We start from the raw sequence: 18,403 nt of genomic DNA, 5'->3' as shown, positions 1-18,403 counted from the left end.
TGTGAAGAGAAATCAGAGTTAACATTTTTGGTCTGGAGGAAGGGTCACTGGACCCAAAACGTTAACTGATTTTTCTTCAGATGCTGCCAGGTGTGCTGAGCTTTTCCAGCAACTTGTTTCTGTTCCTGATTTACAGCATCTGCAGTTCTTTTGGTATGTTAGTGTTACAAAGCAGTTTTTCAGTTTGCTACTGGTGGAGGGAGAATCTGGTTCCCGTTGAAGTTGAGTTGTACCTCTTTGCTTTAATGAATTTTGATGATCTTGTCACATTGCTTTCATAATATTTGTATACACTTAGAACAAAAGTCTTAACATTTAGGAATCAACTCTGATACATTCACTGCTAGCGCCAGGAGAGCAGCTTCAAATGGCTTAGCAATCCAACTATTGTTCAGTATATACTGCAGGCCTAATCTGAAATGTTCCATGTTCAACAGTGCTTCAGTTCATTAAAAGCTCTTCCAAAGGTGAAAAGGAAATAAACAAACACCCTCAACATATTGGTTTCTTACTCTTGACTTGCTTGTACTATGTCTGCTATTTCTAAATACGGTATTTATTAATTGACTATCACCTTTAAAATTTTGGTTCCTGGTCGATCTTGTGTCTCCTTTAGTGTCTTATTCCTTTCAATCAATGTCCCAATGGATTGATTAGGCTAAAGGTAGATGTTGCAGTATTACCTCAGCTTGTCAAAGTTGCATATTTCACTACAGAAAACAGCATTGTGAATAGTACACCAACTATTTTGTGAAAACCACCAGCTACTAGCTAAGCAAAACCATGCTAGAATCCTGTTATTACTCTTGGTGAGACTGATCAGTTTTTTTTGGAGGCCGTCCTGCTTATTGTGGTCTCTCGCAAAGCATTATAAACTGATCAGTCAAACAGTCAGTTGGAGTATGAGATTCCACTTGAATTGTTCTAAAAATCCACAAAACATCAGTTCAGTTTTTTTATGCAGAAAAAACAAGCCTTTAAATTTAAAAAAAAAAGTTGCCTATAACATATCAAAACATTTACCACTTTTAAAGATGTAATCCAAATACAGGATCCAAGTTATTTGGTTCACTTTATCAAATGTAGTTGACTTAATTCAAAGATTGATGAACACACTATATATTGCACTTCAATTTTATAAACATTTAAATTTACATATTACACATTTTTCCCCCACAGGCATTTAGATCACATTGTTCTAACATTCAAGTATTTACATAAGGATAGCAATATACTAGCATGTGAAATGTAGTTATATAGTACAGTTAGATGCTGTGTAAATACAGGAGTTCAAATCAACGTTCAAATACAATAGGTTTAAAATGTTTTAAGACTTAGAATAATTGGGGTTTACTGTCCATGATTACATTGCCTTCTTTGTCTTTGATTCTTATTCTTCCTGAGCTGTACTTTGTTTCCTGTTGACCATTTAGATACACTGTTTTAACAGTTCCATCAGGGTACTCCCGTCTTTTGTAGCTCGATGTGTGTATTTCTCTTTGTCCATTATTAAATTCAATTATCTTGTTACCATCACTGCATTGAAGGAATAAACAAATTTATATGGCTTCTTTTGACAACTAAAGGACATCTCAGACCACTTGATTACAACATAACATAACATAACATCTACAATTACAAAGTCATCTATATATTTAAGACAGAGCTAGATAGGTTCTTGATTATCAAAGATTATGGGCAGGAAGTGGGAGAATGAGATTGAGAAACTTACCAGCCATGACTGAATAGTGGAGTAGACTGTATAGGCTGAATGGCCTAACTTCTGCTCCTATGTCTTATGGTCTTAAATATGGCACAGTAACATCCCATAAACTAACAAGTATCTATAAAATGCCTTTAACATAAAACATAGCAAGATATTTCACAGGTATTTGCAGGAGATATTGAAGCTGTTAGCCAAAGCTTGTTGTTGATAGGTTTTAAGGATCACTGGGTAGGATAGAGAGGCATAGAGGTTTATGGAAGGAATTTCAAACCTTGGTGGACTACTAAAATCAGTTGAGCAAGAGGCCAGAATTAAGTGAAAGCATCATAGTTGTGACACAAATTTTGGGAGGAGGCAGCTATGGAGGGATTTGAAAACCAGGTGTTGAATGTAAGAAGATTTGCTGATATTGCTTGAGCCAATTTAGTTGGAACTTGCTCCCTCAAAAGCCATTGGAAACAGAGTTATTGGTTCATTTTAGGCAAAGGAATTAATCTAGGCTGTGCCTTAAAATTTAAAAGGTTACTTGGGCACAGAAAGGAATGTAGATGTTGTAATGTCCTGTTGCATCTCCATGTCAACCAATCAGCACCCTGTTCATTGCTAATTAAGTTGTCACTTGTTTCAGTCCTGCTGAGTGCTGATGAAAAGCTTTGACTTTATGCCTCACTGTAGCAATGTTTTAAGTACTGAATAGGAGAATGATATAGCTCACATTGCTCAATAAGTTACTTTTGGTGATTACTTACGGTTGCATACGTATTATCGTGCCATCTGGAAACACACTTTCTTCTCGACCATCTGCAAACAAGTATTTAATGGTCTGGTCTGGAAAAGTGATTTCCTTTCTCCCATCTGGGTAATGTTTCTCTGGATTTAATAACATTATTTGTATTAAATTTTCTAATCTATTGCAAAATTTAGTCATAAGAATAAAAATATTTCATTAGAAATGAAATTTGTTACACTTGCAGAACACCCAACTCTACTCCATCTTCAAATTAAATAGCGTTCTCTAAGCTGTTGCTGTGCACTTTGAAAACAAACAAACTGATCTACGCTTGCTCATTCCAGAATCTGTCTTTGGCTGGAAACAAACAACTGCAGCTCCCAGTCACGAACCATTTCAACTCCCCCTCCCACTCCTTAGACAATAGCACCCAGCCCTGCCGGGTCTTCACCATCCGCCCCAGACCTTCCCCTTACTGAGGACTAACGGTCAGTCCTCAGTAAACAGCTCACCTTTATCCCCCTCCACCCTAACATCAACGAGTACCGCTCATGCTTGGATGTTGAACAGTTTTTCTGCCGCCTCTGTGCTTACTGTTTTAATCGTGAGCCTAACCCTCCCTCTACTGACCCCTTCTGCCTCCAACACACCGCCTCCTACCCTCCCTCAACCTCATCTCCAACTGCTGTCGAGACATCAATTGCCTCAACCTCTCCACCTCACTCACTCCAACCTCTCCCCCACAGAATGTGCAGTCCTCTGCTCCAATCCCAACCTCACCGTAAAACCTGCGGACAAGGGAGGCGCAGTTGTAGTATGACGCACTGACCTCTACAGCGCCAAGACCAGACGCCAGCTCTCTGACACCACCTCCTACCGTCTCCTTGATCATGACCCCACCCCTGACCACCAAAACATCATCTCCCAAGCCATCCACAACCTCCACTTCAGGTGACCTCCCACCCACAGCCTCCAACCTCATCGTTCCCCAACCCCACGCCACCTGTTTCTATCTCCTTCCCAAAATCCACAAACTTGACTGCCCTGGTCGACCCATTGTCTCCTCCTGCTCCTGCCCCTGCCCCACTGAACTTCTCAACTCCGTTTTCTCCCCCTTGGTCCAGCAACTCCCCACCTACGTCCATGACACCACCCATGCCCTGCACCTCCCCCTCCCCCAAAACTGCCAATTCCCCGGTCCCCAACACCTCATCTTTACCACAGACAACCTAAAAGCCCTCCGCTTCTTCCTGTCCCGCAGGCCCAACCAGTCCCCCTCCACTGACAACCTCATCTGCTTAGCTGAACTCGTCCTCACCCTTAACAACTTCTCTTTCAATTCCTCCCACTTCCTACAGACAAAGGGGGTGGCCATGGGTACCCGCATGGGCCCAAGCTATGCCTGCCTCTTTGTAGGTTACGTGGAACAATCCCTCTTCCGTAGCTACACTGGCCCCACAACCCACCTCTTCCTCCATTACATCGATGACTGTATCAGCACCGCCTCATGTTCCCACGAGGAGCTCGAACAGTTCATCCACTTCACCAACACCTTCCACCCCAACCTTAAGTTCACCTGGACCATCTCTGATACCCCTCTCTCCTTCCTGGATCTCTGTTTCCATCTCTGGCAACCACCTGGAAACCGATATCCATTTCAAGCCTACCAACTCCCACAGCTACCTAGAATACACCTCCTCCCACCCCTATTCCCAATTCCTTCGCCTCCACCACATCTGCTCCCAGGATGAGGCATTCCACTCCCAAACATCCCAGATGTCGTCATTTTTCAAGGACCGCAACACCCCCCACCCTTCAGTGGTCGAGAACGCCCTCGACCGTGTTTCCCGCAACTCATCCCTCGCACCCCCTCCCTGCAATAACAACCAAAACAGAATTCTTCACGTACCACCCCATCGTCCTCCAACACTTCTGCCATCTGCAATCCGTCCCCACCCTTATCTGCTTTGCGGAGGGACCACTCTCTCCGTGACTCCCTTGTCCGCTTCACACTCCCCTCCAGCCCCACCACACCCGGCACTTTTCCCTGCAACCGCAGGAAGTTCTACACCTGCCCCTACACCTCACTCCCATCCCAGGCCCCAAGAAGACCTTCCACATCAAGCAGATGTTCACCTGCACATCTGCTAATGTGGTATACTGCATCCGTTGTTCCAGTTGTGGCCTCCTGTACATCGGGGAAACCAAGCGGAGGCTTGGGGACCGCTTTGCAGAACACCTACATTCTGTTCGCAACAAACCACCACCTCCCAGTCGCAAACCATTTCAACTCCCCCCTCCCACTCCTCAGACGACATGTCCATCCTGGGCCTCCTGCAGTGCCACAACGATGCCACCTGAAGGTTGCAGGAACAGCACCTCACATTTTGCCTGGGAACCCTGCAGCCCAAGGGTATCAATGTGGACTTCACAAGCTTCAAAATCTCCCCTCCCCCCCCCCCCACCGCATCCCAAAACCAGCCCAGCTTGTCCCCGCCTCCCTAACCTGTCCTTCCTCCCACCTGTCCGCCTCACCTATCCCCTCCTCTCGCCTCAAGCCCCACCCCCATCTCCTACCTACTAGCCTCATCCCACCCCCTTGACCTATCCCCTCCCTACACTCCCCTTTACTGGCTCCACCCCTGCCTCAGTGACCTGTCTGTCTCCCCTCCACCTATCCTCTCCTTTATCCATCTTCTATCCGCCTCCCCCCTCTCTCCCTATTTATTTCAGATTCCCCTTCCCCTTCCCCTCCCCCTCCCCCATTTCTGAAGAAGGGTCTAGGCCCGAAACGTCAGCTTTCCTGCTCCTCTGGTGCTGCTTGGCCTGCTGTGTTCATCCAGCTCTACACCCTGTTATCTCATACTTTCCCATGTACTCTTGCTATTGATCACAGCTAGAATTTTAAAACCTGCAGTTTATTTAAAACATTTATCCTCTTGAAAAACTTTCCAAATATACAACTTACTAGCCCGTTGAATCTGAAAATGGAAATATTGTGCATAAATTGCTGAAAGAAAAACATACAAAATAACATTCGAGAGGTTCCATACAGCAAGATAAGCAAAATTGTTTGCAGTAGATTTACCAATATTAGTGATAATTGCAGAAATGATGAATGCAGGTCAACACTCCCTTTAGTTAATTTTAAAAAATTCCCATTTGAGCTGCTCAAACTCAGTTAAGTGAAACAATCTCCTTTAGCTGCAGATGACACAATGGATCTTGCTCTCAAAAACATGTTTAAATTATCTTCAGTTGCCATAGTCATAGTCATACAGCATAGGAACAGACCCTTTGGTCCAACTAGTCCATACCGACCATGTTCCCAAACTAAAACTAGTTCCACTTGCTGGCATTTGGCCCATATCCCTCCAAACTTTACCTACTTATGTACCTAACCAAATGAGTTCTAAATATTGTAACTGTACCTGCCTCTACCACTTCCTGGCAGTTCATTCCACACAAAACACTTTTTTTAAAAAAAAAAAAAAAAAAAAAAATTGCCCCTCCTTTTCAAAATTTCCTCCTCAATTTTGAACTTCCCCCACCCAAAGGAAAGGACCCTTGCTATTCATCTTATCTCTGCCCTTCATGATTTTATAATTGTCTAAAGTCACCCTCAATCTCCTATGCTCCAGTGAAAAATGTTCCAGCCTCTCTCTAACTCAAACCCTCAGATACTGAAAATAAAAGCTGCTCATTTATTTATAATGTGGTGAGGATAAATATTGGGACCAATACAGCTCAAATTTGTAACTAGTTTTCTCATAATGTTAAGGGGGATTTTCCAATCAACTGTGTGCAGTGATGCTCATGGATAAGTGGCCACTAAAATAGCAGCAATATCGGTAGCTTTTACAAAGAAAACCAACTCCTAACATACAGAATTTGGCCTTTATAAAGTCTGCACCAGCAAATAGCTGCTAAGTTTAATGTTGTAGCAGGACGTAAATGAAAGAATGCTGAAACTTGTTTTTGTGATACTTGGCAATCTATCTTTGTGCTGAGAACACCACCGTATCAACTCAGTCACAAAGAAAGTGTACTTCAGCCAATATAGTATTACCCAACTCAACCATCCTGTCAAAATCCTCAATCATAATTTTGTCACTTTTAGATAACTATGTAAAAGCTTAAGCTCATCTAAAACTCTGCTGACTACATCTCATCCTAGTTCCCACTCATCTGTCATAACCATTCTCATTGACTTACACTGGTTGCAGTTTTCCAATATCACCAATTTAAAATTTGAATCCTGTGTCAAAACTTCCTCAGTACTCTTACCCCTCTATTTTTAATAATTGACTCCTATCCATACAATCCTTCTAGACCTCTATGCCACTAATCCTTTTTCTGCATTAATGTTAGGAATTTGTCTTATTTCCCTATTCTCCTTTTTAAGCCCTTAAGACCTGTCTAAATTTTTGGTTACTCCACCTAATCTCTCTCACTGCCTCGGTGTTAATTGTTATTTACATGTGAGGTATCATGAAGTTTTCACATGTTAAAAGGTGCTGTATTAATGCAAGTTTTGTTAAAAGTGGTATTTCCATTGAATATGAAAGGAATGACGAGTGGTCCATTTACCACTCAACTGGAAATTGCCTGTTAGGAAATGGAAGAACAAAAAGCACTTGACTATAGGTGCTATTGGCAATTAGTTGCAGAACACGTCTCTGCTCTGTATCAGGTCTCTACCAGATACTTGATGCATGTCTCCTCAAATCACTAAATTGCAGCATGAAGAACACTTCTAATATAGCTTAAACGTTTTAAAATTTTTTAAAACATAAGATTCAGGTCCACTTCCATAAAGAAATGCTTCCCACAGCATGAATTCTATCCAAATGATAACTGGCTGTGATACTTGCACAAATAGCAGGAAATTCATGAAATTTGAAAATAAAAACAAAGATTAGACTGGTAGGTTTCTCTGGTGTTTGTACAAATTTGAACACCAAAATTGTGAACCACTTAGTAATTCATCTCCACTTTTTCTCTTAGTTTCACCAGTAAAAGTTCACAAGATATTGGAGCAGAAGTATTTTTTTCCTTTATTCATTCAGGGGATGAGTGCATCGCTGACCAAGGAGTATTTATTGCCCATCCCTAATTGCCCAGAGGGCAGTTAAGAGTCAACCACATTGCTGTGGGTCTGGAGTCACACGCAGGCCAGCCCAGGTAAGGATGGCAGTTTCCTTTCCTAAAGGACATTAGTGAACCACGTGGGTTTTTCTGATAGTTCACAGTGGGTTCACGGTCATCAGTAGATTTTAGTTTCAGATATATTTTATTGAATTCAAGTTAAACCCTCTGCCATGGTGGGATTTGAACTCTGGTCCCTGGGATATTATCTGGGTCTCTGGATTAACGGGCCAGCGATAATACCACTAGGCCATTCAGTCCATTGAATCACCTCTGCCATTCAATGAGATTATGTCTGACCCGATGATCCTTGACTTCACTCCCTTAACCTTCAATTCACTTGTCTATTATAAAATCTGTCCATTGTAGTCTTAAATATATTCACTGATCCTGTCTTCACAGCTTTTGGCTGTAAAGAACTCCAGATTCATGCCCTTCAGAAGAAATGCCTCTCATCTGCGTTTTCAGTGGGTGACTCCTTACTCTAAGACAATGCTTTCCAGTTCTAGACTCTTATACAAACAGAAGAAACTTAGTCATAGAGTTGTACAGCATGGAAACAGATCCTACAGTCCAACTCCGCCACTCTGACCAGACATCCTAATCTGACCTAGTATCATTTGCCGGCATTAGATCCATATGCCTCTAAACTCTTCCTAGTCATATACCAATCCAGATGCTTTTTGAATGTCGTAATTGTACCCCCTCCACCACTTCCTCTGGCAGCTCGTTCCATACATGCACTACAGTCTGCGTTTTTAAAAAAAAAAAAATTAACTATTCAAGTCCTTTGTAAATCTCTCCCCTTTCACCTTAAAACTATGCCTTCTACCTTTGGACTCCCTCTCCCTAGGAAAAAGACGTTGGCTTTCACCCTATCCATGCCCCTATTGATTTTATAAACCTTTTATAACATCACCCTCAGCTTCTGATGCTCCAGGAAGAATAGCCCCAGCCTATTCAGCTTTTCCCTGTAACTCAAACCCTCCAGTCCCAGGAACATCCTTGTAAATCTTCACTGCAACCTCTGAAGATTAACAACATTTTTCCTATAGAAGGGTGACCAGAATTGTACACAGTACTCTTAAAAGTGGCCTGTATGTCTTGTACAGCTGCAACATGATGTCCCAACTCTTACGCTCAGTGCTCTGACCATTAAAGGCAAGCGTGCCAAAAGCCTGCTTCACCACCCTAAGAATTCACTTTCCACTTTCAAGGAATTAAGCACTTACACCCTTATGTCTCTTTGTTTGGCAACACTCCCCAGGACCCTACCATTAACTGTATATAAATGCTGCCCTGGTTTGCCGTCAACTTCACATTTATCTAACTTAAACTCCATCTGCCACTCCTGGACACATTAGCCCATCTGATCAAAGTCCAACTGTACTCTGATATAACCTTCACTGTCCACTATATATATTTTGGTGTCATCCGCACACTTACTATTCATACCTCCTATGTTCACATCCAAATCATTTATAAAAATGACAAAGCAGTGGATCCATTACTTTCTCACCATCTACCCTGTCAGGCCCTTTAAAATTCCTACATGTTTTAATAAGGTCACCTCTCCATCTTCTAATCTTCAATGATTATAGGCCCACCTACTTGTAAGCAAATCCCTCCATACCCAGGATGAAATTAGTGAACTTTCTCTGGACGACTTCCACTGCCATTATGCCTTTCCTCTGATAAGGTGACCAAAACTGTTCACAAAACTCTAGATGTGGTCTGACACGTACCTCTGTTTTACAAAAACTTCCCAATTTTTATACTCCATCCTTTTGACATAAAAGGTCAACACTCCTATTACCAACTGAACTTGTGTTCTAGTTTTTTGTAATTTATGCACAAGGGACTCCAAATCCCTATGCACTGCAGTTTTCTTCATTTAAACGATAGTCAACTCCTCTATTCTTTCTGCCAATATGCAAAACCTCAATTTTACCCACATTAAATTCTATTTTCCAAGTTTTTGCCCACTTGCTAAATCTGTCTAAAACCTTCTGTCGACTGTGTCATCTTCACCACTTGCATTTCGACCAATTTTTATATAACCCAAACTTGGAAGTAGTACAAGGTGTAGAGCTGGATGAACACAGCAGGCCAAGCAGCAGCAAAGGAGCAGGAAGGCTGACGTTTCGGGCCTAGACCCTTCCTACTATCTTGGAAATAGTACATTCACTTCCCTCATCCAAGTAAATAACATACATTGCAAATAATTGTGGCCCAGCACTACTCCCTGCAGCACTCAAGTTACAAGTTGCCATCTATAAATGCCCCTTTTATTCCAACTCTGGTCTTCTATTAGTTAGCCCATCCTCTATCTATGCTAAAATACTAGCCCCAGTACCATGGGCTCTTAAGTAGCTTTGTGTAGTTCCTTATTGAACACCTTTTAGAAATCCAAAGATGGCAACCCATTATCTAATCTGTTCATTAACCCCACAAAGAACTTTTAATAAATTCATTAAGCATGATTTCCCCTTTACAGATCCATGCTGACTCTAGTTAAAAAATATGAGACGTTGTGAAAGGGACATTGTTTGACAAATTTGCAAGAGTTCCTTGAGGATATTACAAACAGTGGAGATAAAAGGAGAATAAGTAAATAAGTAAATTAGGTACATTTGGATCCCTTGAAGGCACAACGTAAAAAGTGCGTAAGATAGGAGCTCAAAGTATTGGGGATAATATTAGTATGGATTAAGTAACAGATGGTAGAATTGGGGTTAATGGGTCTTTTTCAGGTTGGAGAAACAAAACTAGGAATAACAAGGATCAGTCTTTAGATCACAATTTACTACCAATGTTAATGAGATAGAGGAGGAGGCAGAGTGTAATAATTGCAGATTTGATGATGAGACAAAAATAGGTGGAAGAGCATGTTGTAATGAGGAGATAAGGAGAAACTAGATAGGTTGACTGGGCAAAAACCTGGTGGATGGAGTTTAAATGTAGGAAAGTGTAATGTCATGCATTAAACAAAAAAAACATGCACAAGGTGGAAATCAAAAACAAAAAATTGGAAATGCTGGAAGAATTCAGGTCAGGCAGCATCTGTGGACAGAAAGCAGAGTTAATGCTTTGGGTCTAGTGACCCTTCTTCAGACTTCTGATTTTGTTTCTAATGTCATGCAATTTGGTAGGAAGAATCAAAAGGCAGCCTATTACTTAAATGAAAAGAGACCCCAAAAATGCAGTGCAGCGGGATCGCTGTTCTTGCGCACAAAACAAAATGTTAACATGCGGGTATAACAAGTAATCTAAGAAAGCAAATGGAGTTTTGGCCTTTTTAGGCGTTTGAAGTCTTGTTGCAACTGTACAGAGTGTTGGTGCAATCGAACCTGGTATGCTGTGTACAGTTTTGAACCCCATATATAATAGAATATATTGGCATTGGACACTGTTCAAAGGGATTCACTATGCTGATTCCTGGGATGGAGTGACCGACTAAGAATAGCTAATAGTGTGGAGCTGGAGAAACACGGCAGGTCAGGCAGCAGAGGAACAGGAAAGTCAACGTTTCGGGTCGGGACCCTTTAAACCAGGTTAGACCTTTAACCATTAGAGTTCGTAAGAATGAGGGTGATCCTATTTAAGCATACAAGATCGATGTCGAGATGATGTTTCAACTAGTGGGGAAATGAGATGCAAAGGAATTTCTTCTCCCAGAATGTCATGGATTCTCTACCCAAGAGGGTTATGGAGGCTAGATTACTAGAAGTATTTAAACAGGAAGTAGATTTATTTTTGAAATATCAAAGTTGTCAACCAAGCTGAGCTGGCATACAAGAGAAGTTGAGGCCTATACCAGATCAGTCATAAATTTGGTGAATGGTGGAGTAGGCTTGAAGAGCTGAATGGTCTACCTCCTGCTTCTGTTATATTCTAATGATGTTTTTGTAGCCACAGTATTTATATGGCTAGTCCAGTTCAATTTCTGGTCAATTATAACTCTCGGGATGTTTACACTGGGGGATTCAGAGATGGTCGTACCAGTGAACGTCAAAAGGTGATTCATTCTTGTTGGACATGCTCATTGCATGGTAGTGTTACTTGCCACTGTCAGCCCAAACATGACTTTATGTACCCTATGATAAGAAATAGGTGGTGTAGGTTATTTGGCGATCATGGCTGATCTGCTTGTGGTCTTGATTCTTTACTCCTGCCTGTCTCCATAACTCTCAATTCCTTGGTTCATCTAACCCCATGTACATGAACATAATTCCAAAGATTAATAATGGTGAGAGGAAAAAGGTGGAGTCTTTGTCAAAACTGAGCCAATAACTGAAGACAGAACATTTCTCCCACATATACAATAAGAGGGTGGACTGATTTAATTTGTTTCCTAGGAACTCGTTCCACATAGACAACCTACTTGTAATGCTGTGTTGATCATGTTTATCCAGCACAGGAGTAGGAGGTTCTAAAAGAGTTGCAAGTTCTACAGCGGATGCAGTGTAATTAATGAACTGCATTTCTAGATGTTTTAACTAGTTAGCCCAAATAACATTGGTCACTTACACAAATAACAAATTTGTAAAATCATGTTATTTTAATACAAGCATTGACAATCTACTATAAAAATAGATAACTTGTGAGCAGGCTTCCATTATGGAATACCTTGATAATATATTTTAAAACATATAAACATTGAAAGCCTGAAGGATTAATACTTTTCATACCCATCTGATTATTTGGAAACTGTAAAACCTCTAGACCATCAGGATAGGTTGTGTGTGTTGTCTGTGCATCTGCATAAAAGTATATCTGTTGAAACAAGTAACTTACCATTAACAACAATAAAGAGCACAAACTCAAAGTAATCACAAAAATTAAATGGCAGGTTGGAAAACATATCTTCAGAGAATGATTAGATGTGGAATTCTGTCACTAGCTGATGTTGAGTTCATAAATTATACTAAAAGTGAACTCTGTAATTACCAGGCAAATAATAAATATGCAAGGGTATGGGAAGAAAGAGCAAGTGAATCAAGAAAGGCTAGGTAGCTTGTGGACAAAATAGTGCAGAATTCAGATGGACCAAATCACATTTTTACAGTCTCCTGGCAATCTTGACTTTTAATGGAGGCTATCCATATTTACGTATTTTTTTCAAAATGTTCAGCTCACTTATTGTGTTCACATCATTGGGGTTGCTATTTTAGTAGATTAAGGTCATTTGTACAAGATATTTGTACAGTTTACAGTCATGGTATCAATTTAGCAAACTCCCCAAATAAAACAAATAAGTGTAAAAGCAATATTTCAGACATGAAGTTTATTAAAAAACACAAAATCATACCCTGAAAGAAATACATTTGAAAATGTCAGGTTGGTGTAAATTCCAGATTTAAAACCAAAGATCTGGTATGAATTATTTAAATCTGTTTTGAGATCATTAATCATCATAGCCGTGATAAAACCAGTAACTACAAAAGCAAAACTTTACACGTTGGAAATCTGAACCATTAACAGATAATGATAGAAACACGAAGTAGTCCAGACCACCTCTGTGCAAAGAGAAACAGAACTAACACTTAGGGTCAATGACTTTTGCTCAGAATATTTGTCTTACTGAATGTTACTATCAGTAATTTTTTTGGTTACAATTAAAGTGTATCATAAGCATGCAAAATGCAAAGACTGAAATGGCAGTGTTAAGTTCATTCTTGAAGAATGAGCACCACTGGCTAGGTCAGAATGTACTGCCCATCCCCAATTGCCCTTAAGGTGTTAGTGAACTATTGCTGCTTTGAACTGCTTGTGGTATAGTCTGCTGAGAGGAAGTCCTGTTCTGAGGAAGGGTCACCACACCCGAAACATTAACTCTAACTCTGATTTTTTTCTTCACAGATGCTGCCAGATCTGCTGAGCTTTTCCAGCAACTTTGTTTTTGTTCCTGATTTACAGCATGCGCAGTTCTTTCGGTTTTTATCTTGAACGTGGTACATATTTTGAGAAAGGCAATTTATTTAGTGTACTGGATGGTGTGCAACAGTCACGTTACCTCAGTCTCTGCTGTGACTGCCCTTACACAGATGATGTCAGGAATGGTCTAACTGAAAATATGCACAGTTTCAGAATTGTAAGGGAACCAGCTACTATTAAGGGCATCAAGGAACGCACTGGTGAAAATATGAAGATTTTCAGAAATGTAAGAAAGCAAATATTGAAAGAAACGACGAGAATTTTTTTTTTTTTTTAAAATGTCTGCAGCTTTGAATTGCTGGGTGAGACAAAATGGCTGTGCATTTTCAATGCCTTGCTGTTATGGATATAGACAGAAAATATTCCACACTCGAACTACTATATAGTTGCATAATTCATTGCAAAACCCTGAGCAGATAACAGCAACCATGCTAAAGATGATGGGGAAAGAATGCTACAGCTATATTGCCACTTGGATTGCACTGAACAATGGCAAACTGCAGAGATTTTAAAGACAGACTTTGAATCTCACGTTAATATTACTTTTGAATAGTATCTGTTCAACATAGGGCTTAAGGGGAGAGAGACTTGATCAGTACATGACTCCCTTAATGCATCTAGCTGAATCCTGAAAGTTTGGGCAATTAAGAGACTACCTCAGGAACGATGCCCAATATGGGGGAAGCAGTACACTAACTGCAAGAAGCTGAATCACTGCACCCAGGTGTTTAGCTGCAAAGAAAGAAAAGCAAGCCTATAAAGATGTATTGTGGTATGTCAGCAATGATTCTGCCAAATCACTACACCATCTAACAGGTTGGCAACATCAAGTCTAAAAATGATAAATAATTATTTATCATTATCAGAATGATGAGTGCAGAGTTCTAGATAGTAGACATTTAAACAAAATCCACTCAGCTGAAGCAAGTCCAATGATTGAACTAGTAACTCAAATGTACCAGAAGAGATCTGTAGCATTTTGCAGGTAATTAAGCCATCATCATCTAGGATTTATTTGACAGTTAAAAACAATGGAAAATCTTTTGGATATCTTCCCAATGAGTATCATCTTGAAGTAGGGGGAGACTAACACCACATCTGCTGAGGAGAGTTCCAGCTGTCTTCAAGTGCAGCTTGAAAGATAAGATCAAAGAGGTGGAAGAGAAGGGAGTAAAAAAGAAAATTACAACCCTCACACACTGGATTATCAGCATCGTAGCAGTGACAAAACCTGGAAAGAGTACGCATCGATCTAAAGGATCTCTTCAAAGCTTTGAAGACCTCTCTCTCATCCCCATTATAGCAAAAGTTCTTCAATGATCGATAATTTGTCAAGGCAAATATCTTTACTGCTACTGATGCAAAGAATGATTGCTGACATGTGAAGCTGGATGAAAACAGTTCTTATAAAACTACATTCTGGGTGCCATTCAGGAGATCCAGATATTTGCATTTCCACTGCTCAAAAACAGTTTGAATGCAGAAAGCATTAGATGGCAAGTAATCTTCCCACAGTGGTAATCTACTAATCTATGAATGTGGAGAAACAGCAGAAGAAACCATCACAATTCACAATCAGAATCTACTGACTACTTGAGATCGGTTGCCAGATAAACCGGAGGCTGAACAAGTTGAGGTAGTTGAAGGTGCCTGAACTCAAGTACATCGCTCATGTGACTAAAAACAAAAGGACTTTGCCTAGATCCTGACAAGGTGACGGCTGTAGCAAGAATGCACAACCAACAGATGTGAAAGCAGAGCAATTATTTGTTCAGAGATAGTAAGAACTGCAGATGCTGGAGTCAGAGATAATAGTGTGGAGCTGGAGGAACAAAGCAGGCCAGTCAGCCTCAGAGGAGCAAGTAAGTCAACTTTTCGGGTCAGGACCCTTCAGAAGGGTTCCAACCCAAAATGTCAACTTTCCTACTCCTCTAATGCCGCCTAGCCTGCTGTGCTCTTCCAGCTCCACGCTGTGTTAGCAATGATTTGTGAAATACTTTGCCAAGTTCTTGCCTAATTTGTCAAGAGTGTGAACTTTTACACAAGATCATTGCTAAGAACATATAGTAGCATCGGGGCACAAAGGAAGAAACTGCTTTTTCTAGAATCAAAGTGACTAGCAGCAATAGCTGAGGTACTACAATGTTTATGAAGAAGTCACTTTGCAGTGTGATGCAGGGATGAATGATGAAGGGCACAGTTTTAAGCTAAGGGTCAGGAGGTTTAGAGGGGAGCTGAGAAAGCAAACACTCAGGATTGTAGCCTGAAAGTGATAGAGAGAGGAAACGTTACAACATTTTAGTAGTATTTAGAGGGACATTTAAAACATTGTTGTATGTAAGGCTAAATGCCAGGAAATGGGATCAGTAGATAGATGCTTGATTGATGGAAAGATGAGAGTAAGAGGCTTTTTCTTTGCTGTAATACTCTTTGACCTCTAGGAGAACATACCTGGATAATTTTGCACATTGGCAGGAGTCAATATTATAATATAAAGCCCCTCCAATTACTGTACAAAGCAGATCAGGTTTGACTTCATATGTCCAAGTGAGTTTGGTCATTCATGAAAATTTTAACTTTGTTTCTTGTCTTCAATGTATAGCATTTATATATAACTTAAAAAAACAAGGTCACTTTGTGTCAAGTTTTTATCTAATCAGCAGAATAAGGAACAATGATGTGCAAGCCTTTGTTTATTTCAAGTCAATGTAAAAATCTTAGTGGTTTAATGCTTACCACCGTTCGATCAGACATCATCTGTTTTACATCCCCATTGAAGAAGGTCACTCTAATAGTTTTCCCATCTGCACTAATTTCTTTTTGGGTACCATTACAAAAAATAATTACGTGACGTCCACTTCTCAACACCTGTTCAACCTACAAAAGAAATTATTCTTAAATACAAAAGATTTGGTAGAAAAACTCAGGAACTAACAGGCAAATAAAACTATAAAGAAAAAAGTTAAAATAATTTGGCATATTTTCTAAACCTACAGTTTGTCGAAAGAGCTTGTGATTCAGTTGGCAAAATCTTATAAATTTTAAAAGGAGATCAGTTCTACACCATACTTATTGCTATCTTTAAGTAGTGGGGGTGTGCAATAGTTAAATTCAACCCTCATGCTTTCACAGAATTTCATTGCAGGATATTGCATAACAGAAAGTGTTCTTGTAATCTTGTTAATGTCATAACAGATTACCCAAAATTCCTCAAAACCAAGAACGATAAAAGTTATGACACTGTTGGGCTTCAAACTAGTGATGTGCAAGCTTATAGGGTACTTCTGATTCAACATGCAGTTAGTTTTTGTGTACATACCTGAACCAAATGACAAGGTATCTTTCCATGGAATAGGAAAATTAGAGACAGTAGTTAATTGTTTCCACACCTACTGCATCAATACATATGACTGGAAACACACTTGATTCAACAACACCTTATCCCTGAGATGGATCACAAAGCTAGAAGCATAAACTCATGATGGTATCTAATCTGCTGGGATCCCTAATACAAAAAAAATTTCTACTAACCTATCTTTAGTTTGGATGATTGTTCATCGGACAACAGATGCAAACTCTAAGTAATGGAACACTGTCCTATTTAGCAGTAGTGTCAATATCAAACATTACTAAGTATAGTAAGACAAGCTGAAAGTTAAAGCTTCCCCTGCATGACATCAGTGAAGCATTTTGTGGCTTTTCGGAGTTGACAGCCAATGTGAATTTTTCTTCTATCCATTTATTAGTAATTATAGTTTACAAGGGGCCAGAGGTATTTGTCTCTATTAGTTTCACATTAGTGTGGCTGTCATTCGTTTCTCTGTCCAGTTTCTAATGTTATACACCCATCTGGTCCTTTTCACACTGGTAGATTCTTTCCCGACTTTCACTTTCTATTGTTGCCAATACTTGTCTCCCTCACTGCTTTCTCCAGTTGTCAATTTCCTCTTCTCCTCTTAGGGTAAAATCCTACAAGATACTAGAATTCAAGTTTTCCTGTAGACAAATTAATTGATTTTTCACTTTGTTCAGCTGATTAAAGACCTTCAGCAGAGCTACATTTCAAAAGCTGTAATTCACTTCTCAACAGCCTTTTGAGAGTCCAACTCTCGCACCCATTCACTGCATCGCTTCACAGCAGGGATTTTGAAAGTTGCTCTTAAAGCGTGATTTGCTTTGTTAGAAAAGTAGAAGGTTTAGTAACAATGGTGAAAAGTTACTCAAATGATAAAATTACAAGATGCCCATAACATTCAGTATAGACAGAAATACTCTCTCACCTTTCCATCTGGATACTTAATCACTTCTTGAATTTCATCCTCAGTTGCATTAGGCTCAAGAGTCTGCTTTAGAGATTCATAGCAGGAATTAATAATTTACATCAACTTTTACCCTTAAAACCAAGATGCTTATGTCAGTTATGAATTAAAATACAACTCCGTTGTACATGTCTGTGTGTTTAAGTTATTGAAATTTTTAATTAACTTTTAACAGACTTTTGTTTTTAATAAAAGGTTTAAAAATAAAGGGGTCAAATTGGTTGATCTCCCATGGCATGTTACAGAACAGTCTAGATCAAATGCAATCTTCAAGTTACCATTTGTCTGAAAACAAAGGATAATTAAACCAGGACCATTTTGAACTTGTCAGTAATTTTTCTCATTAAGGAATAATTGCAATTTTCACAATGTGTCTATCTTTACATTATAAAAGCTTTACTTACAACACATTCCTAAAAAATCAGGCATGCTCAGAATCCAAAACACAGATTGGTGGAAAAGCTCAGCAGGTCTGGCAGCATCTGTGAACAGAAATCAGAGGCAACGTTTCAGGTCCGGTGACCATTCCTCCCGAGGAATGGT

The 18,403-nt window shown here is 39.9% G+C and overlaps 1 protein-coding gene across 4 annotated transcripts in view; it reads right to left on the bottom strand.

Moving 5' to 3' along the window:
• Positions 1–222: 222 nt before the first annotated feature.
• Positions 223–18,403, bottom strand: part of LOC109935652 (centromere protein J) — a 71,103-nt gene continuing 52,922 nt past the window's right edge. For 3 of the 4 annotated variants that reach the window (XM_048598278.1, XM_048598281.1, XM_048598279.1), the window contains 5 exons: positions 17,822–17,887; positions 16,278–16,418; positions 12,296–12,380; positions 2,476–2,596; positions 358–1,536 (listed from right to left, as the gene is read on the bottom strand). In XM_048598278.1, the coding sequence (XP_048454235.1) occupies positions 1,335–1,536; positions 2,476–2,596; positions 12,296–12,380; positions 16,278–16,418; positions 17,822–17,887 (615 nt within the window). In that variant the 3' untranslated portion in view covers positions 358–1,334. Of the gene's footprint in view, positions 1,537–2,475; positions 2,597–12,295; positions 12,381–16,277; positions 16,419–17,821; positions 17,888–18,403 lie in introns of all 4 variants that reach the window. The other variant, XM_048598280.1, reaches the window with a different exon arrangement.

This window comes from Rhincodon typus, chromosome 6, assembly GCF_021869965.1.
Source record: "Rhincodon typus isolate 14 chromosome 6, sRhiTyp1.1, whole genome shotgun sequence".
Taxonomy (NCBI): Eukaryota; Metazoa; Chordata; class Chondrichthyes; order Orectolobiformes; family Rhincodontidae; genus Rhincodon; species Rhincodon typus.
This window is presented reverse-complemented; position numbering and strand designations above follow the sequence as displayed.